Below are 22408 nucleotides of genomic sequence, written 5' to 3'. Positions count from 1 at the left end.
AAGCTTAATTTACCTGATTTGAAGTTGGGTCCTTTTGCCGAAGTGGAAATTCATTGTGGTGGGATTGTTTTAATTTTCCAATTTTTTCAAATGTAAAATATTTTCACCAATATTACTGAAAATGTGAATTGAGTGGTGAATTAATAATCATAATAATAGTGCTTGCTAAGTGCTGGGGTAGGGACAGATTAGGCACAGTCTCTCCCCCACATTGAGCTCACGGTCTAAGGGGGAGGGAGAATAGGCATATAATCCCCATTTTATGGATGAGGAACTGAGGCCTAGAAAAAACAAGTGACGTGCCCAAGGTCACAACAATCAAGTAATCGTAAGAGTGCTTACTGTGTGCAGAGCACTGTAGTAAATGCTTGGGAAAGTACATTATAGTAGAAGGCGATTTAGGGAACCAAGTTTAGAACCCAGGTCTCGTGTCTCCCAATCCTGGGTTCTTTCTATTAGATCTCACTGCTCACAAGGAAATATTGATTCCATGGGGGATCGAACTGAGGACCTCCTGCTTTTAAAATGCAATTGATAACCACTATGTTCTAGAGACTAAACAGATTTTTTTTTTCCCCAAGTGCTTAGTATAGTGTCCTACACTTAGTAAATGTTCATTGTAAAATGGCAGATGCAAGTATGAGCTCCATGTGGGACAGGGACTGTGTCCAACCTGATGAACCCGTATCTACCACAGTGCTTGGCACATAGCACTTAACAAGTACCACAACTATTATCATTAATAAATGCAGTGTTTTTTGGGTTTTTTTAATTTGGAGCAGAATAATTTTTGTGATTGTGAGGATAAACAGCACTGTATCAAAGGGCAGCCTGGAGCATTTCCCTCTCTCTTGCTTTGTGCTCTGAATTGGTTACTCACATTGAAGTAACTCTGTGGTGTTAGGTATATATAGTCTTTGTATCATAAGGCAGTATTGGCATCAAAATGCCAGCTAGACAGTTAGAAAAGGGAAGAAAATATTAACTAGCAATTAATTTTCTCCCCCACCCTCTTTTTTTTCAGGAAAACCAAAAAGAACAAACAGAAAAGTAAGGACATGATTTGTTTCTTTTAAATTGCCCTTGTGTGCTCAGTTTAAATTTCCTAGATTTTTAAAAAGTATTGCTTGAATTGAATGTGGGTATTAAGCTCCTAAAATGTAATCAACCAAATGGGTCAGATGCAAGAATTTTAGCCAGCAAACGATAACTTTAGGAAGATTCTCTACTTGTCTGCAATGGTTATGGAATAACTAAAAAGCAAAACTTAATGTCGCTGTGCCAAGCTTGGCTCTGACAGCCAATGACTATGAGAGATGGGTCTATCTCAATATGTGAATTGCATATCTTAATATCAAAAAGATTTACAAGACTTAATTTCTGTTCCATGTCATGTCTTGGATACCTAAAATATGCTTTATGGGGTTGCAGTCATTTTGACTGGAAACTCTCCATTTAGAAAAAGAGCAAGCCTGCTAAGAAGGCTACTTAAAACGAATAAAATTATTAAACCTCAGTTGCCAGGGCAAATTAGCCAGAAGGCCCCCCAATCCAGTTGGGAGGTGCTGGGCAGAGCCCCACTGTGCCCCAAACTCCAGCTTCCTTGATTCCCCTCCCCTTCCTCCGCCATTTCTAAACTGTATTGGATGTTTCAAAACGTGGCCCGGATTTCTCCAGAAGCTAAAATGAGCCCCTTCCCAGCAATTCTCCATGATTCTGGCGACCAAAAAAATCCAGCCCGCTTTTTAGCAAACACCCAGCCCTGCTCTACAAGGAGCAGGTGAAAGAGGAGGAGAAGAAGAACTGTTGGCCTCCCTTTTTCCAGACTTGTCAGGAAGCTGGAGAAGAAAGCCAGTGCTGGGGGATCCAGGGAGAGTGGGACTAGGCCCAAAGAACCTCACTAGCCCCTCTGTTGGTTCAAGAATTCGGCAGGAGCCAGATCACTGAAGCCCTCCCCTCCTAATCCTTCCATTTTGCTAGACTGAACTTTGCCTGTAACTTAGGACATGGAAGGTGAGGGGATTTTCAGTGCGGCAGTAGGCAGTCTTCTCCTGCAGATATTACAGGCTTAGAAAAATGGAGTCCTCTCAAGCAGGATTCTTTTTCAAAATGGAGATCTTGACTACTACTTCTCCCCAAACCCCTTGCATTTTCTTGTCTCCTCCCTTGCCTAGTGAGGTGACCCAATTGAACACCCATTATTGAGTTCATCACCTTCTCTTGTTCTCAAGTTGGCCCCACAAAAAGTGGTTCTTAAAGATCTTGTCTTTGTAACAGTGTAGAGATCCTGCTGACTTCAGGGGCTCTCTGTGGATTGGGGAAGGTGGATGTACTCTGCCCCCCAACCCCCGGCCAAAGCCTTGTCAACTTTGAAAGTGAGTTTGGGCAAGGCTGATTGAAGGGTGTAGAATTCCAGATGGTGCAAGAGAAATAGTGACCGGTGATTAGTACTGTTGACTGTTGGATAAGTTCATGAGATCCATCAGGTAGAATCGCCGTCCCTCGGGACTTCTAATCACGAAGTAAAGAAATATTAAAAGGTTTGAAAAGCCCCTGGCATCCTACACCACCTGCTTCAGGCACAGTCCAGTGTTGTGCACCAGTTGGCTGATGACCAAATATTAATGAGTGACCTTGATATTAGCTTGCAAAAACAAGCGTGCCTTGGTGGGGAAGTGGTAATTATTTATGTAACTGTATTTCCTAGCTCCCGGGATTGGAGAGGGCAGCAGTACCAGTGAGACACCCCAGCCGCCTCGGAAGAAAAGGGCCCGCGTGGACCCCACGGTCGAAAGTGTGCGTATTGTAGTCTTAAACTGCCTGCAAGGAAAAATCCTTCTTGTAGATGTCCAAGCTGGACTGCAGAAGTTTCTCTTCCAAGGGAAAGAATGAATATTTTTAGTAGAGTTGCTCAGATGAACTCTTGAAAAGCAGTCTATCTTATTGTCTATAAAAGGGGAGAGTCTAAATGAGTGAATAGTATTTAACTGTGGCTGATAATAATGTAATGATGATGAGTATTATGGTATTTAAGAGCTTACTATCTACCAAGCATCATAGTAATGGGGTAGGTAAAAAATAATTAGGTCAGACACCTGGGCCTCACAGTCCGAGGGGAGAACAGGTATTGAATCTCAGTTTAGTAGGTGAGGAAATTTGAGACACAGGGAAGTGTAACGATTTGCGCACAGTCATTCAGTAGGCAAGTGGTAGAGCCAGGATTAGAACCCAGGTCCTTTGAATCCCAGGCCCTTGATCTTTCCACTAGACTATTTTGCTTCCTTTTGATCACTGGAGGCCGAGTCTAGCCACTCTCTGCCCTTCGATCTGTTGGCCACTAAACAAGCCAACAGCCAACAGCGAGAAGCAGTGTGGCTCAGTGGAAAGAGCATGGGCTTTGGAGTCAGGGCTCATGAGTTCGAATCCCAGCTCTGCCACTCGTCGGCTGTGTGACTGTGGGCAAGTCACTTAACTTCTCTGTGCCTCAGTTCCCTCATCTGTAAAATAGGGATTAAGACTGTGAGCCCCACGTGGGACAACCTGATTCCCCTATGTCTACCCCAGCGCTTAGAACAGTGCTCGGCACATAGTAAGCGCTTAACAAATACCAACATTAACATTAAGCCACCTTTTCACTCAGCGTGGTGGTTGGGAACCACTTTGGCTATGGTGATTGCCCACACAAGGTGTAGTGAAACAACCAGCTTGAGCAGAGTGGGGAAAATCACTGGGGATGAAGGGAGATAGACTTGAGAGCTGGGAATGAGGCTTTATTTTGCAATGATAATGATTGGGTTGGTTTTAAGAATCTTTTCTGCCTCAGATCTGGTTAGAGCCATTGCTATGGGACTATTTTAGTAAGTGTTCCACAACTTTTTCAAAATATTCTGACATGACAGGAAAGTTCTTACAACTGGAAAATGGACTCCCATCTCTGTGTTCAACATTATAAAAATGGTGGAGGCTTGCTTCATAATTTTGTTGGCTTTAAAGTATGAATTGTCCATCTGTTCAGGTATCTGTGCCTAGCAGTACCTAGCAAGTATGGCTATACTCACCAAACGACATTCTGAATTTAGTGGGCATTTAAGCCTGCTCTACCCCTCGATATTCAAAACCAATTGATTTCATTATTATCGCCAAATGGAGGCATGTCTTTAAACTTATGTCATGCTTTGTTATAAGTAAAATATTAAAGGAAAAACTGTAAAAATCATCATTTAAAATTGTATTGTGTACTTCCACCTAAACTCTAAATCCTACTTAATATCAAAGTTCTTTTTCTTTGTAACTTAATCTTTCACTAACCGTAAAATTTTTAGATTGTTCCCAAATCCTGAATAAATTTATTCAAGTAAAACTGATGGGTTTAAGCTACAGTCAACCCTATAACATACCATATGTGAAGCAAATTAATAAAAATCTTTGTCCTTAAGCTTCTTGAGCAAAGCTTTACAAATGAGCAATGAGTTAGAAGCAGCATGGCCTAGTGAAAAGAGCACTGGCCTGGGAATCAGAGGACCTGGGTGCTAATCCCGGCTCCACTGTTTGCTATGTAACTGAAGCACTGAAAGGTTGAACGACTTGACCAAGGTCACATAGCAGCCTTGGTCAAGTCACTCAACCTTTCAGTGCTTCAGTTTCCCCATCTGTGAAAGGGGGGTTTAATACCTAATCTTCCTACTTGGATTGTGAACCCCGTGTGGGGAAGGGATAGTGTCCAACCTGATTATCTTGTATCTCCTCCAGTGGTGGTTATGGTGCTTGTTTTGTAGTAAAAGCTTATCAAATAACATTGCTTTGTTAGGGTAACATTTCACAGTAAATATTTCTAGTAATTCATAGCTTTCCCTTTTGCCCCATGTAGCATATTTTATTAGGAGAGTTCACTTGGGAACTATTAGAGCTTCTGTAAGTCAAGCAAAAATTTGAGAACACGGTGCATTTGTTGGCATAGATTGCTTATTTGTCTAGTTGAGAAATTGCTGGCGAGTTTAAAAAAAAAATTGAGTGAATGCTTGGACTGTGGAGGGCACAGTTGCATCCATATTTAGATCACACTGACGTTTGCAGAATTAGCAGTCCGGCCCATAATAAGGCAAGGTTTTACATTCCCGGGCCATGTGTCATTGTCTACCTTTTCTCTTCCCCACACTCAGTGGTCACAGAAGGTAGAAAACCAAGTGCAAATTGAGGCCATGAACAATTTTTACACCTTGATGAAGGTTGAATTGCAACCGTTTGTGCATTGGGTTCATCCCAAAATCTTAAGAGGTGACCAAAGAAGGCAGTAAAGCCAAATTGGAACTGGAGATGCATGAACAATAAAGCAGGTCTGTGTATGAAACAGCCATTAGCTGGTATGTTTCCTGTTGAATGTGTGTCAAGTTGGCATTCTCAGATTTTTAATTCTAAGAGGATGGCACGTAAGAGGCTCAGATCCCCCCTCAGCTGAAAGATCCAGTGGGGTTTTCTGGGTCTTCGCATTAAAAGCAGGGCTCTTCTTCAAGCTGCTGAACTCTGAAAAGGTAGGGAAGCAGCGTGGCTCAGTGGAAAGAACACGGGCTTGGGAGTCAGAGGTCAGGGTTCGAATCCCGGCTCTGCCACTTGTCAGCTATGTGACTGTGGGCAAGTCACTTAACTTCTCTGTGCCTCAGTTCCCTCATCTGTAAAATGGGGATTAAGACTGTCCCACATGAGGCTCACAATCTGATTACCCTGTATCTACCCCGTGCTTAGAACAGTGCTCTGCACATAGTAAGCACTTGACAAATACCAACATTATTATTATTATTAGTTTGACCTGAGATGCTTGAAGGGGCAGAGCCAATTGTGGAAATTGGTGTCTTGGCAGATACAGGAGCGTGATGATTTTAAGGAGTTGGGGTCCCTGCCACCCAGGAGAAAATGAAGAGTTTTTATTTTTGTTGTCTTGGTTCAGGAAGAAACATTTATGAACAGAGTTGAAGTTAAAGTAAAGATTCCTGAAGAACTGAAACCGTGGCTGGTTGATGACTGGGACTTGATCACTAGGCAAAAACAGGTATATTTTTCTGTTGTGGGTATTTTGTGGGTTATAGGCTCTTAGTATTTTAACACAAAAGAAATGTTTACTAGAGTGGACCAGAAAGTGATTTGCAGCTTGCTTTCCCCTCTCACTGCTTCCTTGCTTTGTGCCTCTACAGTGAGGAAAAATTTAGAAATCACCATGGCTCCCACAAGATATAAAATTTTAGGTAGCCATGGGGTCCAGCAAAGATCGCAAACCGGAGGCAAAGAGAACGTGGAATTTTAGCGTGCTCCAATTTGAGTCCTCTGCTCTCCCAACATCTCCCACTTTTCCAACTTTCTTCTGTAGCTTAGAAACTGGGCAGTCTAGCAGCAGCTGCAGCAGCACCTGTGAAGCAAAGTGAGCTTGTCTCTCTGGGTGTTGGTGTCCCACCAAGAATCGTAGGCACACAGCATCCAGGCAAATGGAGTGTGGCACCTTTTCTGACCCCTTTAAGTCTGAGATGAGCATCGATGAAGCACCATTGGCTAGAAGGGGAAAGGTATCATCTCCTGCAGTGGTGGTGATGTGTGCTGAGCCGTCCGCAGTCTGTTCTCCGGCCTCACTGTGCCCAGGACAAGGAGGGTGGTAGGGAGAACTGACGCAGAATTGGATCACAGTTGGGCTGCAGACCTCTCAACCAGTTTTGTTCACCATCTCGGAGTATGGTCTTCGATAAGGGCTTACGAGGGTCATAGAGGAAAAAATTAGCAGCAGAATATCACACTTATTTTGTTGGAAAGTGTTTTAGGAAAACGCTGAGGTTCTCAGACCTTTCTTACAAGAAACGAACCGTCGTACAAATACACTTGGTTTTTATAAGTAGCTTCAGATTGGTCTTCTTTCCGTGTGTGTTACTGATAGTGTCTCTTCTAAGAAAAATTGCTGCTGCAGATACTGCAAGGTGCATTTAGTCTCCCATTCTAAGAAGGCATAACAACCCAGGAACAGGAAGCACTTAATCTTACAGTAACCCAAGAAATTTACTTGACTTGGGTCTTACGTCTTACATGCCTGCTGACTTTTGTCCACAATCAGTGGAAGGTCACGAATTTAAACTCAGGTAAAAGTACTGTCAGGAGGATTTTAGGTCTTGAACAGTCTCTGATCGCTGCCAAGCCTCAGTGGCTCGGAGGGTGAGGTCCCTCTTGGGGCATTTGTCTATCACCTTGTTCTTTCACCACTCACTCCTGAAAAAACTCAATGTCATCACCCAGGAGTGGTGCCGAGGCTTTGGGCACTCGACATCGTGTTACCTTTCAAGAGGAAGAAGCAGTTATGGGATCATGCCAATACAGGGAACTCGGATTTTCTCCCCGGAAAATTATTCTTCTTAGAAATGGTAACCAAGAGCAGAGCTAAAGACCTCCTTTTTACCATTCTCTGCTTTTAAGCAAATTGTAGGTATATTGATCAAGTCCTGTTGGAACGTGATGCTTGTCTACGGCAGTGAAGTACTAAAAATCAGGGCGTTACAAATTCAAGTAAATTGAACCGACGTTACTATTCTTGTACTGAAATATTGGGTCCACCAATTAAAATGTAAGAATTAATGGGGGCTTTGATGCCTGAAGCAGATGATTTCTCCCATACGACACTGGTAAATTATACGATGCGCTGTATTTGAAGGCCTTTCCTGTCATGGCAAGTGCTTTTAATTGACATAAGGTAATAGTTTTGATCCTACAGTTAATTTGCACTTATAAAAGAATGTCAACAGTTTCTCGAACCTTGAGTGTCTTGCGTCTCGGGCTCTTCAGGCTTGTTGACTTCTGTGGGACCAGTTGAGAGTATTTAGTGAGTGGAAAGGATTGTTGGTTTTTGTGGTGGATACAGTCATTCACCTGACAGTCTGGGCTCACCTAGGCATCGCTTGCTCTACCCGAACATCTTAGTCATCGTGCCTCGGCTCAGTTGACAGATACTGAATGTTCGGAAAAGATCCCCCGTCTTTAGGATTCACTTCAGACGCTTGTGGAAGCTCCCAAGATGGGAGGGCAAAAAGGAACGAGAACGTTGGCACTCAACACTTTTTTTTTCCTCACAGCTCTTTTATCTTCCTGCCAAAAAGAACGTGGATTCGATTCTAGAAGATTACGCAAATTATAAGAAATCCCGAGGAAACACAGATAATAAGTAAGTGTTTTTCCACTCTCAATATAGAAAAGACTTAAATTCAGTTTGTATTGCTGAGTTTCAGGGAAAGCCGGTCATTGGTAATTTATACTCATCTAAAAATTGTAGCATATCAGACTCTAAAGTGTGTCCTCCTCTCTTCCTAACCTCTCTAACATGAGCACGAATATTGCGTTGGAGAAACTGGTCAATCAGTGGTATTTACTGAGCACTTACTCTACCGGGTGTTTGAGAACATACAATGCAGCAGAGATGGTAGAAATGTTTCCTGCTCACAGGAAGCTGCAGTCTAGAGGTGGTCGTGAAAAAAGTTTTGGTTACGTACCTAAGTGCCGTAGGGCTGGATGTAGGGTGAATATCAAATGCTTAAGGGGTTCAGATCCAAGTGCATAGGCAGCAGATGAGGTTGGAGTTTCAAATTCACCAGAGGGAAATCATTTCACACTAGCAGAGTTTAGCACATTTCCAAGCAGATCAAAAGCTGATGGGGGCACGAAGGCAGAGGTTGGGAAGGAGATGTGGGGAATGGACAGGTTTTTCGGAATGCTTTGGATCTCAGGGCTGCAGTTGCCACAACAGAGTGGAATTCTCTGTGTGCATGAAATGGCTGTTGAAATCCCCTGGATAATTCTGCCTCATCTGCAAATCCTACTTGGTCACATGGGATTTGTTGCACAGTCTATTCTGCCCACAACTGAGCCATCCAGAAAGCCAATGTCTGGGAAGACTACACAAGAAGCAACATGAAGAGTTGGAGGACCTGGGTTCTAAGCTTGGCTCCGCCACTTGACTGCTGTGTTACCTATGAGCAACTCTCTTCACTTCTCTCTGTCTGGGTTACCTCATCTGCAAAAACGAGGATTGACTGCGAGCCCCATGTAGGATGCGGACTCTGTCCAACCTTGTATCTAGCTTGTATCTACCATGGTGCTTAGTACAATGCCTGGTACATAAGTGCTTAACGAGTACCACTGAAGAAGGCCCAAAAAACTGAAGACACAAACTATTAAAATTGCTTACACTTTGACTGTGATCAGTGAGCAGCATAACCCAGTGGAAAGAGCACAGGACTGAGAGAGGATCTGGGTTCTAATCCTTACTTGACCAGTCGCCTGCCGTGTGATCTTGGGCAAGCGAATTAACGGTTAGGTGCCTCAGTTTTCTCATCTGCCGAATGGGGGTTCAATACCTGTTCTTCCTGGAACGGATACTGTCTCTGCCCTGATGATTTTTGTATTCATCCCAGGGATGTTTGGTGGCAGGACAGGTGTGTATGACTGTAATAGACTCCAAGTAGACTGAAAGCAAATGGCCCAACACTGTCAGCCCATCCTCCGAACTTGGCTAGTGGTTAGAACACAGGCCTGGGAGTCAGAAGATCATGGGTTCTAATCCCAGCTCCGCCACTTGTCTGGCTGTGTGATATTGGGCAAGTCACTTCACTTCTCTGTGCCTCAGTTTCCTCACCTGTAAAAGTGAGAAGCAGCGTGGCTTGGTGGAAAGAGCACGGGCTTTGGAGTCAGGGCTCATGAGTTCGAATCCCAACTCTGCCACTTGGCTGTGTGACTGTGGGCAAGTCACTTAACTTCTCTGTGCCTCAGTTCCCTCATCTGTAAAATGGGGATTAAGATTGTGAGCCCCACGTGGGACAACCTGATTCCCCTATGTCTACCCCAGCGCTTAGAACAGTGCTCGGCACATAGTAAGCGCTTAACAAATACCAACATTATTATTATTATTAAAATGGGGACTGAGACTGTGAGCCCCACCCCAGCGCTCAGTACAATGCCTGGCACACTTTAAGTGCTTAAATACCATAATTGTAATTATTATTAACTTGGGACAGCACAGTGCCCTTCTCCCTACACCGTTCCCTTCTCCCCCCGCCGGGTCCATGCCGATGAGAAGACTAAGGGCTGAACAGTTCAACCCCGGAGGTTTTCGAATGGCTTCGCAGCATACAAAGATAGTGTGTTTTCAATCAAGCTGAGGGGTGAGGATGGCTGCCATTCAAGAAACCAGGGCTGTCCAGCCCTTGCTTCCTCTCGCTTCACTCTGTTTCCCAAGTATTGCGCTGGGTTTGTCCAAATCTGTGCATGGCTTGACTGTCACTAAAGCAAATGTTTGTGTGTACCTGTGTGCAGGGAATATGCCGTCAATGAAGTTGTGGCAGGGATAAAAGAGTACTTCAACGTGATGCTGGGCACTCAGCTCCTGTACAAGTTTGAGCGCCCCCAGTATGCTGAAATCCTGGCCAACCACCCAGAAGCACCCATGTCGCAGGTCTACGGGGCCCCCCATCTCCTGAGATTGTTCGGTAAGTGGTTCCTCTCACTCTCCAGAATAAGCGGGTTCCATTTTGGTGCTCCGGTAGTCTCAGGCAGGAGGTGAGTTCCGTGACGGACTATGTGAGTGCCCGCGTCTCTCCATATTTGGAGGTGGTGGTCGTGGCGCCGTTCCACCCTCCCCGGCTGCCTGAAAAGACTTATTTATGACCAGCTGGGTCTTCCACACTGAGTCTCTCTTCCAGGGCACAGGTGGAGATTGAAGCTTTGGGGCCTTTTGCTGTTTTCGACGTGATCCCCTCAGACTCCTGATTTTGATCAAAGCCTTGGTTCCTAGACTTTTCTATCAGTTTTTAAACCACGGCAGCCCACTGGTCTCGGTTCTCTGGAGATCTGGGGAATGGTGGGGTTTTCCCTTTCCCGTCACCTTTCCCAAGAGGCCCCAAGGACTCTGTTATGTGATTCTAGAGCCTCCGCACAGTAACTGAGCAATACCCACGGCCACTGATTCACATAAGGCATTAAGTTTTTATCGGGATCCTGTCGGCAGCAAAATGTATGTGTGTATTTTTTCCAGGAAGGTTATGAGGTAGGGTCAGTCACACGTTTCTCTCACCTTATTCCCTATATGAGACAGCTGGTTGGAGGACCCGGGTATGGTGTTCCCAAAGGGCTTCTTTTGCTATGATAGAGTGAGGTCCTCGCTGTCATTGAGATTTTAGTGGGGGGAATTGTACTTTCTCACCCTGAGTTGGGGGCTAGCAATCATGCAGCTGATTAAAATGGTTGGGACTGATCTTCAAGGTTTTGAGAAACAACGTGGCCTAGTGGAAAAGAGTCTGGGCGTCAGGAGACCTGAATTCTCATTCCGGCTCCACCACTGGCCTGCTGTGGGAACTTGGAAAAGTCTCTTGACTTTTCTGTGCTTCAGTTCTTTAAAATGGGGGCGTTCCAATACTCGTTCTCCCTTTCCCTTAGATTGGGATGCACTTTGAGACAGGGATTGGGTCTTATCTCACTGCACTGTATCTATTCAGGTGTTTATTAAGTACTTACCCTGCGCCAAGCACTGTATTAGACGACTATAACTATCGTTGGAATGTTGGGCTCTTAACGTTGATTCTTTTGTTCAAATAGTGCGAATTGGAGCAATGCTGGCCTATACGCCTCTTGACGAGAAGAGCCTGGCTTTGCTGTTAAACTATTTGCATGATTTCCTTAAGTAAGTATAATATTTGCCATTGGATGTTCTTCAGATTTTCTTTTGGCACTCGTTCTTTCTGTGGCTAAAGTTGTTTGCAGCCATTTTAATCAAGCACATGCAGATGTTTATAGGGGTTTCTGGTCTAGAAAGCCGCATCCGGTAAAACTCTCCCTCCCCGCTTCTTCCCCGTGAGGTAGTTTCTGCCCCAGCAGCCCCCTTGGGAATAGGTGTAGATTTCTGGAGTGGCTACGATATGGTAGGCTTAAAAGAATGAAACCACTTAAGCTTTTAATATCATAAGTGAAGGGATTTGGGTGGGTAGGGGGGAAATCCAGCTAAACAAGAAGCCACACAGGTGGAATTTTGAGGCTTTTCCTTTGCCAGTTACGAGGCTGGATTTCATAATTACCCTTCAGCGATTTAATAGCCTTCTCTGAAATCAGTTGGTAGCTGTTATCCACTTTCTAAATCACGTGCCCTTATAGGGGCAATGCTGATGCCTGTGCAGTTGGTCACTGGGTCAAGAAATGTTAGACTTGTGTAGCTTCTGGACCCAAAAATGTGATTGGGGTGTGTGGGGGGGTGTGTGTGTGTGTGTGTCCTTTATTATCATTATTATTATTAATATTATCATTATTATTTGTAGATACCTAGCAAAGAATTCTTCAGCGCTGTTTAGCGCCAGTGATTACGAGGTCGCCCCTCCTGAGTACCATCGGAAAGCAGTATAACAGTTGGAAGCCACGCCTGGAACCTCTGTAAACCTCTGTTTATGTGCAAGTGTGTGTGCGGGCGTGTGGGTGTGTGTGTGGGTGTGTGTTTGGTTCTTGCACAAAATAATGTACTTTATGTGTTTGCGTACAATGGGACCGATTTGAGTTCTTGTGTTTTCTGTTCTCTCTGAAACAGAAGGCTGGAGGGGAAGTTTGAGTCCCTGCTGTGGCTCTGAAATGGCGACCAGCGGTCGGCCGTAGTGGAAACTTAGTGACATGCCGTAGGATGTTGTTTGTTTAGTCGATGAAGCTGCTTGAATCCTGGCGGGTCCATTCCGGGTACAAAGAGCCCGTGCAGGATGTGCGTTTATGGCTTAGTGACAAGAGACCTGCCTCTGAGTGCCAAAGCTTCAGCTAATTCACTCCCTGTATATAACTTCAAGGTGGATTCCTCGTGTTTGTTTTCTCGGTGCTGAAATCACAAGCACACTTCCCATAGCTTCTGTTTTGTTCCACTGGCAATTGCCCTTTTGCCAGGTTGAAGGATCATGACTTTATTTTACAGTTTTTGTCTTGGTTTCTAATGCATGTTCTAACATAGGAGCAGTGCATTCGCATACTGCTACAGTTTTCTGGAAATCTTGGTCTCTTCAGGAACTGTTTTACAGGTTTTCAAAATAAAACTTTTTTTGTTATTTCAAAAAGCTATACGCCTTGTCGAGTGCTTTCAGTACCTTTATTTCCATACGGTTTCCCTGGAGTGTTTTGATCGGTGGTTGGAAAATACCTTTAAAGCTTACTCACTGGTGCCCAAACTGGGCATCATGATATAGGTGTCTCCAGTCCTCTGCCGCTGTTGCAGCGGCAGTGGTGCCTTCTAAGGAAAAAAGGCAGTATTGATCACTTGTGAAAGTTCAAAAGACAATGGTCTCTGTCTACTCAAAAAAAAGACATACAAAGAACGGGAAAGGTAAGAACTAATATCAGAACGAGGGCTATTTGTAGAACAGAAATGCCAGAACAAAATATCTAAATAAATAATAAAATGAATTTTCAGTTAAACCTGCACGTGTCCATAAGTGCACGAGGTGGTGTAAGCACTGAAGTGCCCGGGAAGAGTTTGGGAATTGGAAGAAGCCACTGTGCAGCTTGCTTGTTGTGTGGCCTCGGACAAGTTTCTTAGATTCTCTGGCCCTCATCTGTCATTTTAGGAATTCCGTACCTGTCCTGCCTTCTACTTAGACTCTGGGCCCCATGTGGGACAGGGACTATGTCTGGCTTGATGATCTGGTTTTATAGTAGTAATGGTATTTGTTAAGCACTTAGTATGTGCTTGGCTCTGCAATAAACGCTGGAGTAAATATAAGCAACTCGAGTTGGACAGAGTCCCTGTCCCATGTGGGGTTCAATCCCCATTTTGTAAGTGAGGGAACTGAGGCCCAGAGAAGTGACTTGCCCAAGGTCAGAGAGCAGACAAGTGGCAGAGCCAGGAGTAGAACCCACCCTCTTCTGGCTTCCAGGCCCTTGCTCTATCCGCTAGGCCACGCTGGCATCTACTTCTGTGCTTGGCACATAGTAAATGCTTAACAAATGCCATTATTATTGTTAGTACCTGAAGAGAAGGTGGATTGGAACACAAACCCAGCATTGGCTCAGGCTTAGAAAGCTCTTACCAATCCATGAACTCCTTCTTGAAGCCTCACTGCATTCACCCCTCCCTCAGCCCCAGAGCACTTATGTACATACCTATTATTAATTCCTGTCTCCCCCTCTTGATTAAGCTTGTTGTGGTCAAGGAATGTGTCTACCAACTCTGTTATATTGTACTCATAAGCACTTAGTACAGTGCTTTGCACACAGTAAGTGCTCAATAAATATGATTTATTGATATAAAATAATATTCTCATAAAATAGTACTAAATTCCCCATATCCTTATTTTAATATCTCTCCTCCTATAGACTTTAAGCTCTTTATGGACAAGGATCACATCTACCAATTCCATTGTATTGTACTTTCCCAAGTACAATGCTTTGCACACAAGTGTTCACTAAAAACCATTGATTAAAGACTATTAGGCTACAGGCTAAAGGCATTCGTAGCCGGAATCTTCATGAATGGCAGTTATAAACAAACTGCATTTTGGCAAGTTTCTAAGGATCCTGGGAAATGCTCTGGAGAACAGCTTTTAGATTATAAACAAGGAGACTGGCTTTGGGATATCAAAACACAGCAAATGTAGCCTGTGTTTAGGCACTTGGTTAGGTGACTTCTAAATGCAGGAATTTAGCAATTCAAGAATTGCTTTCCTGGGTGTGAGTTTTAGTGCTAAGTTAACATGACCCTTAGGGAATTTGACCAGGTCCCAGAAATTAGGTTTGAAATGTGAAGGATAGCTGGTGGTCTCAGAAACTTGTACTTCACGAGATCGATGGGTCGGTTTCATTCATTCATTCACTAGTATTTATTGAGTGCTTATTATGTGCAGAGCACTGTACTAAGCGCTTGGAATGTACAATTTGGCAACAGAGACAACCCCTGCCCAATGAGGGGCTCACAGTCTAAACAGGGAGAAAGCAAAGCAAAACAGAACAAAAACAAGACATCATCATCAAGATAAATAGAATCAAGGGGCAGTACACCTCATTTAACAAAATAAATAGGGGAATAAATAAATAATATTCACAAATGAACACAGTGCTGAGGGGAGGGGAAGCAGAAGGAAAGGGGGGCTCTGTCTTGGATGGCCTCTTGGAGGAGGTGAGCTCTCAGGGCTTTGAAGAGGGGAAGAGAGTTTGGCGGACTTGAGGGAGGACATTCCAGGAAAGCGGTAGGACGTGGGCCAGGGTTCGACGGCAGGATAGGCGTGAACGGGGGACAGTGAGGAGGCGAGAGAGACCCGGCCTTCCCGGCTACATACACCAAACTAGACCTAAGAATGCTAATCCTCTCTTCGGAGAAATCCAGAGATAAAAAGAAGGGGTGAGGATGGGTTGAGGAGCGAGAGTGTTGTGTGTGTTGGCAGAGATCCATCTGCTAACTGTAAGGGCTGTGCTAACCAATGTGGCACCAGCTGTCCCACAGGATAATGGACAAAGTCAAGATTTAATCAACATTACAAATTGGAAAGACTATCAACAGGATACAAAGATTGAGGTTTATAGAATGCCATTAAGCCACTCAATTTAAAAACTGCAAAGCCTGCAAAGCTTGATTGACCCGATTATCAGAAGCCACTTTCCATGAGGTGAGTGATGACGGGGTGATCTTTCCTGGGGAAAGAGGGTGGAGCAGGTTTAACTGAAATACTTCCAAATTAAATCTCCACAGGAATCAGCCCATCAATCAATGCTTGCATGCTTACTATGCACAGAACACTGAACTAAGGGCTTGGAGATAGAATAAGTAAACACAATCCCTGCCTTCAGCAAGCTTCCAATCCAGTGAGGGAAACTGACGCTAAACTAAATTACAGGTCGAGGGTGAAGAAATAGATTAAAGAAAGAGAAATACCTCACCATTTAGAGGACAACTTCTAACTAGTTTCCAGGCAAGAGTCAAAACAAACAGGGTTTTTTCTGAAGTTTCCTCAGCGGAAAACCATACCCACCCAGGGAGAGGTGGAACTCTCCTAATAATGGCCAGGAAACCACATTTCCCCCCATCATGTGCCATTAGCTTCTGGGAGGTGTAGGTAAAACCAGTTCCCCACACACTCCTATGCCTAGTTCTGTTCCTTTCCTCCACTGCTATTTTCCTGCTATCCTTTTAACCAGACCCTTTTAAAAGAGTTCACTTCTTCATTTGTGACTTGATCATCTAACAATAGGGTCTCTGTGTTGAATGGTGTGTCATTAGAGCCTAAGATCCCGGAAGGCAGAGAACCTCAACCAATCGTATTTATTGAGTGCTTACTCTGTGCAGAGCACTGTACTGAGTCCTTGGGAGAGTACAATATAAAAGAGTTGATAGACATATTCCCTGTCCATGATGAGTTTACATTCTAGATGGGGAGACAGACATTAATATAAATAAATTACAGATACGTACATAAATGCTGAGGGGCTGGGAGGGGGGTGAATAAAGGGAGCAAGTCAGAGAGATGCAGAAGGGAGTGGGAGAAGAGGAAAGGAGAGCTTAGTTGGGGAAGGCCTCTTGGAGGAGATGGGCCATTCGATAAGGCTTTGAAGGGGAGGAGAGTAATTTTCGATATAAGGAGGGAGGGCACTTCAAGCCGGTGGTAGAACATGGGCGAGAGGTCCGCGCGAGATATGCGGGATGGAGGTACGGTGAAAAGGTTGGCATTAAGAAGCGAAGTGTGTGGGCTGGGTTGTATTAAGGCCTTACTATGTGCTTACTACGTGCTTTTTAAAGTGCTTCCTATGTGTCAAACACTGTTCTAAGCGCTGGGGTAGGTACAGGTTTATTAGGTCCGACACAGTCCCTGTCCCACATGGGGGCTCACAATCTTAAGTAGGAGGGAAAATGGGTATTAATGCCCATTTTACAGTTGAGGAAACGGAGGTGCAGAGAAGTTGTGACTTGCCCAAGTTCACACAGCAGACAAGTGGCTGAGCCAGGATTAGAACCCAGCTCTTCTGACTCCCAGGGCCATGCTCTCTCCAATTGGCCACACTGCTTCTGTTTCACCCTTGAACTTGGATTTGCACCCTTTGTCGCCCCTCCCTCAGCTCCACAGCACTTATAAATAAATCCATAATTTATTTATATTAATGTCTGTTTCCTCTTCTAGTCTGTAAGCTTCTTGTGGGCAGGGAACGGGTCTACGAACTCAGTTACATTGCACTCTCCAGAGTGCTTAGTCCAGTGCTCTGCATACAGTGAGTGTTCAATAAATACAATTGATTGATGACCATGAGATATGCAGTCAGATTGAAATTTTAGAAGAAATAAAGCGTATGGGGATTATATATATATAATATATGCATATTATATATAATCTTCATATCTTGTTATTACTTCTAAAATTTCAGGTAAATGGTGACCATACTGAATTTATAGATAAATATATACATATATAGATAGCTCATTTTAATAATATAATTATCAGAGCAATCATATATATAGAAATAAATTTACTAAAGTCACCATTTACCTGCAAATGAGTATTTTGAAATTTCTTGTAACTCAGTACAGTAGATCTGATAATTATACCTTAATAGTAATAAGAACTAGGCTCTATAACAGTATATTCTTCAAATGCCGTCGAGTCGTTTCCGACCCACAGCGACTCCATGGACACGCCCTCTCCACGACGTCCCATCTTCTGTCATAAAGTCGTTCTGGTATGTGTATCCATAGCGTTTTCTTGTTAAGGATCTGGAAGTGGTTTACCATTGCCTTCTTCCGCACAGTAAAAGCTCGAGTCTCTGCCATTGTCTTCCATCGGCATTTTGATCATTTGATCATCCACCTTTGACTCTTTCCTGTGCCACTGCCAACCAGCACAGGTGAATCGACTATGATGCTTTGCCTTAGATCTTTCCATTATGGGTATCCCTAAATAATAATAATAACTGTGGCATTTGTTAAATGCTTACTTTGTGCCAGGTACTGTAATAATAATAATGTTGGTATTTGTTAAGCGCTTACTATATGCAGAGCACTGTTCTAAGCACTGGGGTAGATACAGGGTAATCAGGTCGTCCCACGGGAGGCTCACAGTTAATCCCCATTTTACAGATGAGGTAACTGAGACACAGAGAAGTTAAGTGAATTGCCCACAGTCACACAGCTGACAAGTGGCAGAGCTGGTATTCGAACCCATGACCCCTGACTCCCAAGCCTGGGCTGTTTCCACTGAGCCATGCTGCTTCTCCCACTAGGGCATGCTAAACGCTGGGGTGGATACCAGCAAATCGAGTTGGACACAGTCCCTGTCTTACGGGGGCTCACACTCTCAATCCCCATTTTACAGATGGGATAACTGAGGTGAGGAGAAGTAAAGAGACTTACTCAAAGTCACACAGCAGAAAAGTGGTGGAGTCAGGATTAGAACCCATGACCTTCTGACCCCCAAACCCGCATTCTCTCCACTACGCTACATGGCATAGCTAGATATATGGCATAGCTACAAAGCTAGAGAAGCAGTGTGGTTCAGTAGAAAGAGCCTGAGCTTGGGATTCAGAGATCATGGGTTCGTATCCCGACTCTGCCCCTTGTCAGCTGTGTGACTATGGGCGAGTCACTTCACTTCTCTGTGCCTCAGTTCCCTCATCAGTAAAATGGGGTTGAAGACTGTGAGCCTCACGTGGGACAACCTCATTCCCCTATATCTACCCCAGCGCTTAGAACAGTGCTCTGCATGTAGTAAGCGCTTAACAAATACCATTATTATTATTATAGCTCTAAGCTTCATTGGCATATGGACACTCTCCTGAGATGATTAGGCGTCAATTCTTTGGAGACTATAAAGTGTATATAAAGAGCATGGGCTTGGGAGTCAGAGGTCATGGGTTCAAATTCTGGCTCAGCCACTTGTCAGCTGTGTGACTTTGGGCAAGTCACTTAACTTCTCTGTGCCTCAGTTACCTCATCTGTAAAATGGGGACGAAGACTATGAGCCCCACGTGGGACGTGATCACCTTGTATCCTCTCCAGCACTTAGAACAGTGCTTTATGAGAAGCAGCATGGCTCCGTGGAAAGAGCACAGGCTTTGGAGTCAGAGGTCAGAGCTCTGCCACTTGGCAGCTGTGTGACTGTGGGCAAGTCACTTAACTTCTCTGTGCCTCAGTTCCCCCATCTGTAAAATGGGGATGAAGACTGTGAGCCCCACGTGGGACAACCTGATTCCCCTGTGTCTACCCCAGCGCTTAGAACAGTGCTCGGCACATAGTGAGCGCTTAACAAATACCAACATTATTATTATTATGTAAACTAAAAAATAGGGTCTGATTTTGGAATAATAATAATGATTTTGGAAGCCGTTTAAAAATAAGAGGTATGGATTCCGCCAGTAGAGGGCGCCCCGCCACGTCCAGCCAGTTGGGGAACGAAGGTGCCTTGAATAGTGAGGAATGAGGAAAGACGCACAGAATTTAACCTTAGGTAATTCCTCGGAACAGGAAACCGACAGAACAAAGAGATCAAGGCCCTCACCTGCTAATAAATAAAAGTTGAAGAATTCGAGATGGCAAAAGCCAGTATCATATTTAAAACCCGTTTCTCCAGAGCACTGAGTCGAGCCTTGCAGCACTAACATCTTAAGTGTATGTTCCATTCTTATTTAGCCTTGGGAAAATCCTTCAAGAAAAGCCATAACTCCCTTTGGGAGGATGTTTATGCCATCATTTGCCTGCCTCCACTCCTGTGTCTGTATCCTGAGCCCTCCAGCTGGATACTAATGATAATAATCATAATCCTAATAATTATAATGGAATTGAAGCACTTACTATGTGCCAAGCACTTTACTAAGTGATAAACAGACACCATCCCTGTCCCAGCCCGTAAGCACTTTGGTACTCGTCCCAGCCCCACAATTGTCTTGTCTTATGCCATCGAGTCGTCTCCCACCCATAGGGACGCCATGGACACAACTCTCCCAGAACGTCCCACCTCCTCTGCAATCGTCTGGTCGTGGATCCAGGTAAATTTTCTTATACTCTTATTTCCCTAGCTCTAATCTATTTTAATGTCTGCCTCCCCTTGTCGACTGCACACTCCCTGTGGGTAAGGATTGTGTCTACCAACTATGTTGTACTGTACATTCCCTGGCACTCAGTACAGTATATAATGCACACAATAAGCACTCCATAAATACCACTGATTGACTAAGAAAAGGTATTGAATCCCCATTTTACAGGTGAGGAGACAGAGGCCCAGAGAAGTGAAGTGACCTACCCAAAGTCACACAGCTAGCCAGAATTAAAAGCACTCAATCACCTTGAGAGCCCTCTTACCTCACCTTGCCACTCTCCTGCTACTATCTCGCTCCTCTAATGCCACCTACTCACTGTACGTCCATCTCATTTATCTAGCTGCTGACCTCTCACCTACATCCTGCCTTAAGCCTGAAAGGTCCTCCCTCTTCTGATCAAACAGACAATTATTCTCTCCAACTTAAAAGCTTTATTGAAGGCACATCTCCTCCAAGAAGTCTTCCCTAAGTCCTCCTTTTACTTTCTTCCATTCCCTTCTGCTCCAACCTGACTTGCTCCCTTTATTCGCCCCCCCTTCCCAGCCCCGCAGAACTTATGTACATATCTGTAGTTTTATTTATTGATATTAATGTCTGCCTCACCCTCTAGATTGTAAACTCACTGCAGGCAGGGAATGTGTCTGTTATTTTGTCATACTGTACTCTCCCAAGTCCTCAGTACAGTAGTAGTAAGTTCAATTGACTGACTGACTGCCAGATCTTCTGACTACCAGGTCCTCTGACTACTAAACCACACTACTTCCTTAAAGTTCTCTGTCACCGGCAGCCTGGATTTCAATTATCCTGTCCCCATCTACTCCTGGATTTGGCACAGAAAGCCTACATGTCTGGTATTTTTCTCTTTAACCCCAGCCTCACTCTGCCTTGGCTTCTGCCAGCCCAATAATAGTAATAATTGTAAGGTTTAAGTGCTTACTATGTGCCAGGCACTGTCCTAAGCATTGGGATGGATACAAGTAAATCAGCTTGGACACAGTCCCTATCCTATATGGGGCTCACAATCTCAATCCCCATTTTACAGATGAAACACAGAATATTTAACGGACTTGTCCAAGGTCATACAGTAGACAAGTGACGGAGGTGGGATTAGAACCCGTGACTTTCTGACTTCTAGGCCGGTGCTCTGCTCACTATGCCATGGCACTGTCGATGCAGGTGAGCTCCAATGAGGGACTGGGCCTGTGTCCAGTCTGCATATACTGTATCCACCCCAGTGCTTAGCACAGTGCTAGGCAGATAGAGTTTAACAAAAACAATTTTTATCATTATTACAGGTTGGAGTAGAGAAGAGAGGATGGTCCTGTAATGGAAAAGTGAAACTTTTTTCTTCCTCCTCCTCCTCCCTTAATTTTTTCAGCAGCATCGTCTTCTCGAGACTATAAGCTCATTGTGGGCAGGGAATGTGTCTGTTTGTTGTTATATTGTACTCTCCCAAGTTCTTAGTACAGTGCTTTGCACAAGGTAAGCACTCAATGAATACGATTGAATGAATGAATAAATGAACTTCCGGTTTCAACTGTATGTATGAATCTTGGCTTTTTCTAGTCATTGGAGGGCTGGGAGTGGATTTCACTAGTCACAGTTCTTCACATGATGAATTGCCAATATCCTCTCTCAAGACTGTCATTTCCTTCAAGGCAAGGATGATGATGATGGTATTTAAGTGCTTACAACGTGCCAAGCACTGTTCTAAGCTCTGGGATAGATACAAGATAATCAGGTTGTCCTAAGTGGGATTCACAGTCTTAATCCCCATTTTACAGATGAGGTAACTGAGGCATAGAGAAGAGAAGTGGCCTACCCAAGTTCACACAGCAGACAAGTGGCAGAGCCAGGATTAGAACCCACGTCCTCTGACTCCCAAGTCTGTGCTCTGTCCATAAGCCATGCTGCTTCAACTCTGTTGTACTCTCCCAAGCACTTAGTACAGTGCTCCGCCCACAGTTAGAGCTCAATAAATACTCCTGATTAATTCTTGAGGGCAGGGATCATGTCTCTCAACTCTGTACTGAACTCTCATAAGCACTTAGTACAGTGCTCTGCACAAGTAAGCGCTCACTAACACCGGTGATTGATTCCATTAGACTGGAAGCTCCTTGAGGGCAGGGAATGTGTGTCCAACTATAGCGTACCCAACTCTCGCAGTGGCTCAGTAAATATGCTAATTCGATTGACTGATAGGATTCTATTAATCAGACTCTAGGGTGCACCTCGTTAATCCCTGCTCATTCAAAATCATGCAGCCCAAATGGCCCCTCCATATTTGCATTTCTAGGTCTCCTGCAGTGTTTCTGTTTTTCCAATCTGAGCGTTCCCTTTGCTTTGGAAAGTAACACCGTCATTT

General features: G+C 44.2%; 1 protein-coding gene across 2 annotated transcripts in view; it reads left to right on the top strand.

Annotated features, from left to right (window-relative positions):
- The window catches only part of MORF4L1 (mortality factor 4 like 1), a 37914-nt gene extending 24819 nt beyond the window's left edge, over positions 1 to 13095 (top strand). For both annotated transcript variants that reach the window (XM_029065479.1, XM_029065478.1), the window contains 7 exons: positions 1025 to 1050; positions 2708 to 2796; positions 5942 to 6043; positions 8097 to 8185; positions 10330 to 10502; positions 11608 to 11692; positions 12321 to 13095. In XM_029065479.1, the coding sequence (XP_028921312.1) occupies positions 1025 to 1050; positions 2708 to 2796; positions 5942 to 6043; positions 8097 to 8185; positions 10330 to 10502; positions 11608 to 11692; positions 12321 to 12405 (649 nt within the window). In that variant the 3' untranslated portion in view covers positions 12406 to 13095. The remainder of the gene's footprint in view (positions 1 to 1024; positions 1051 to 2707; positions 2797 to 5941; positions 6044 to 8096; positions 8186 to 10329; positions 10503 to 11607; positions 11693 to 12320) is intronic.
- The last annotated feature ends 9313 nt before the right edge of the window (positions 13096 to 22408 follow it).

This window comes from Ornithorhynchus anatinus, chromosome 5 (assembly GCF_004115215.2).
Source record: "Ornithorhynchus anatinus isolate Pmale09 chromosome 5, mOrnAna1.pri.v4, whole genome shotgun sequence".
Classification (NCBI taxonomy): Eukaryota; Metazoa; Chordata; class Mammalia; order Monotremata; family Ornithorhynchidae; genus Ornithorhynchus; species Ornithorhynchus anatinus.
Note: the sequence above shows the minus strand (reverse complement) of the source record. Positions and strands in the feature narration are given on the sequence as shown.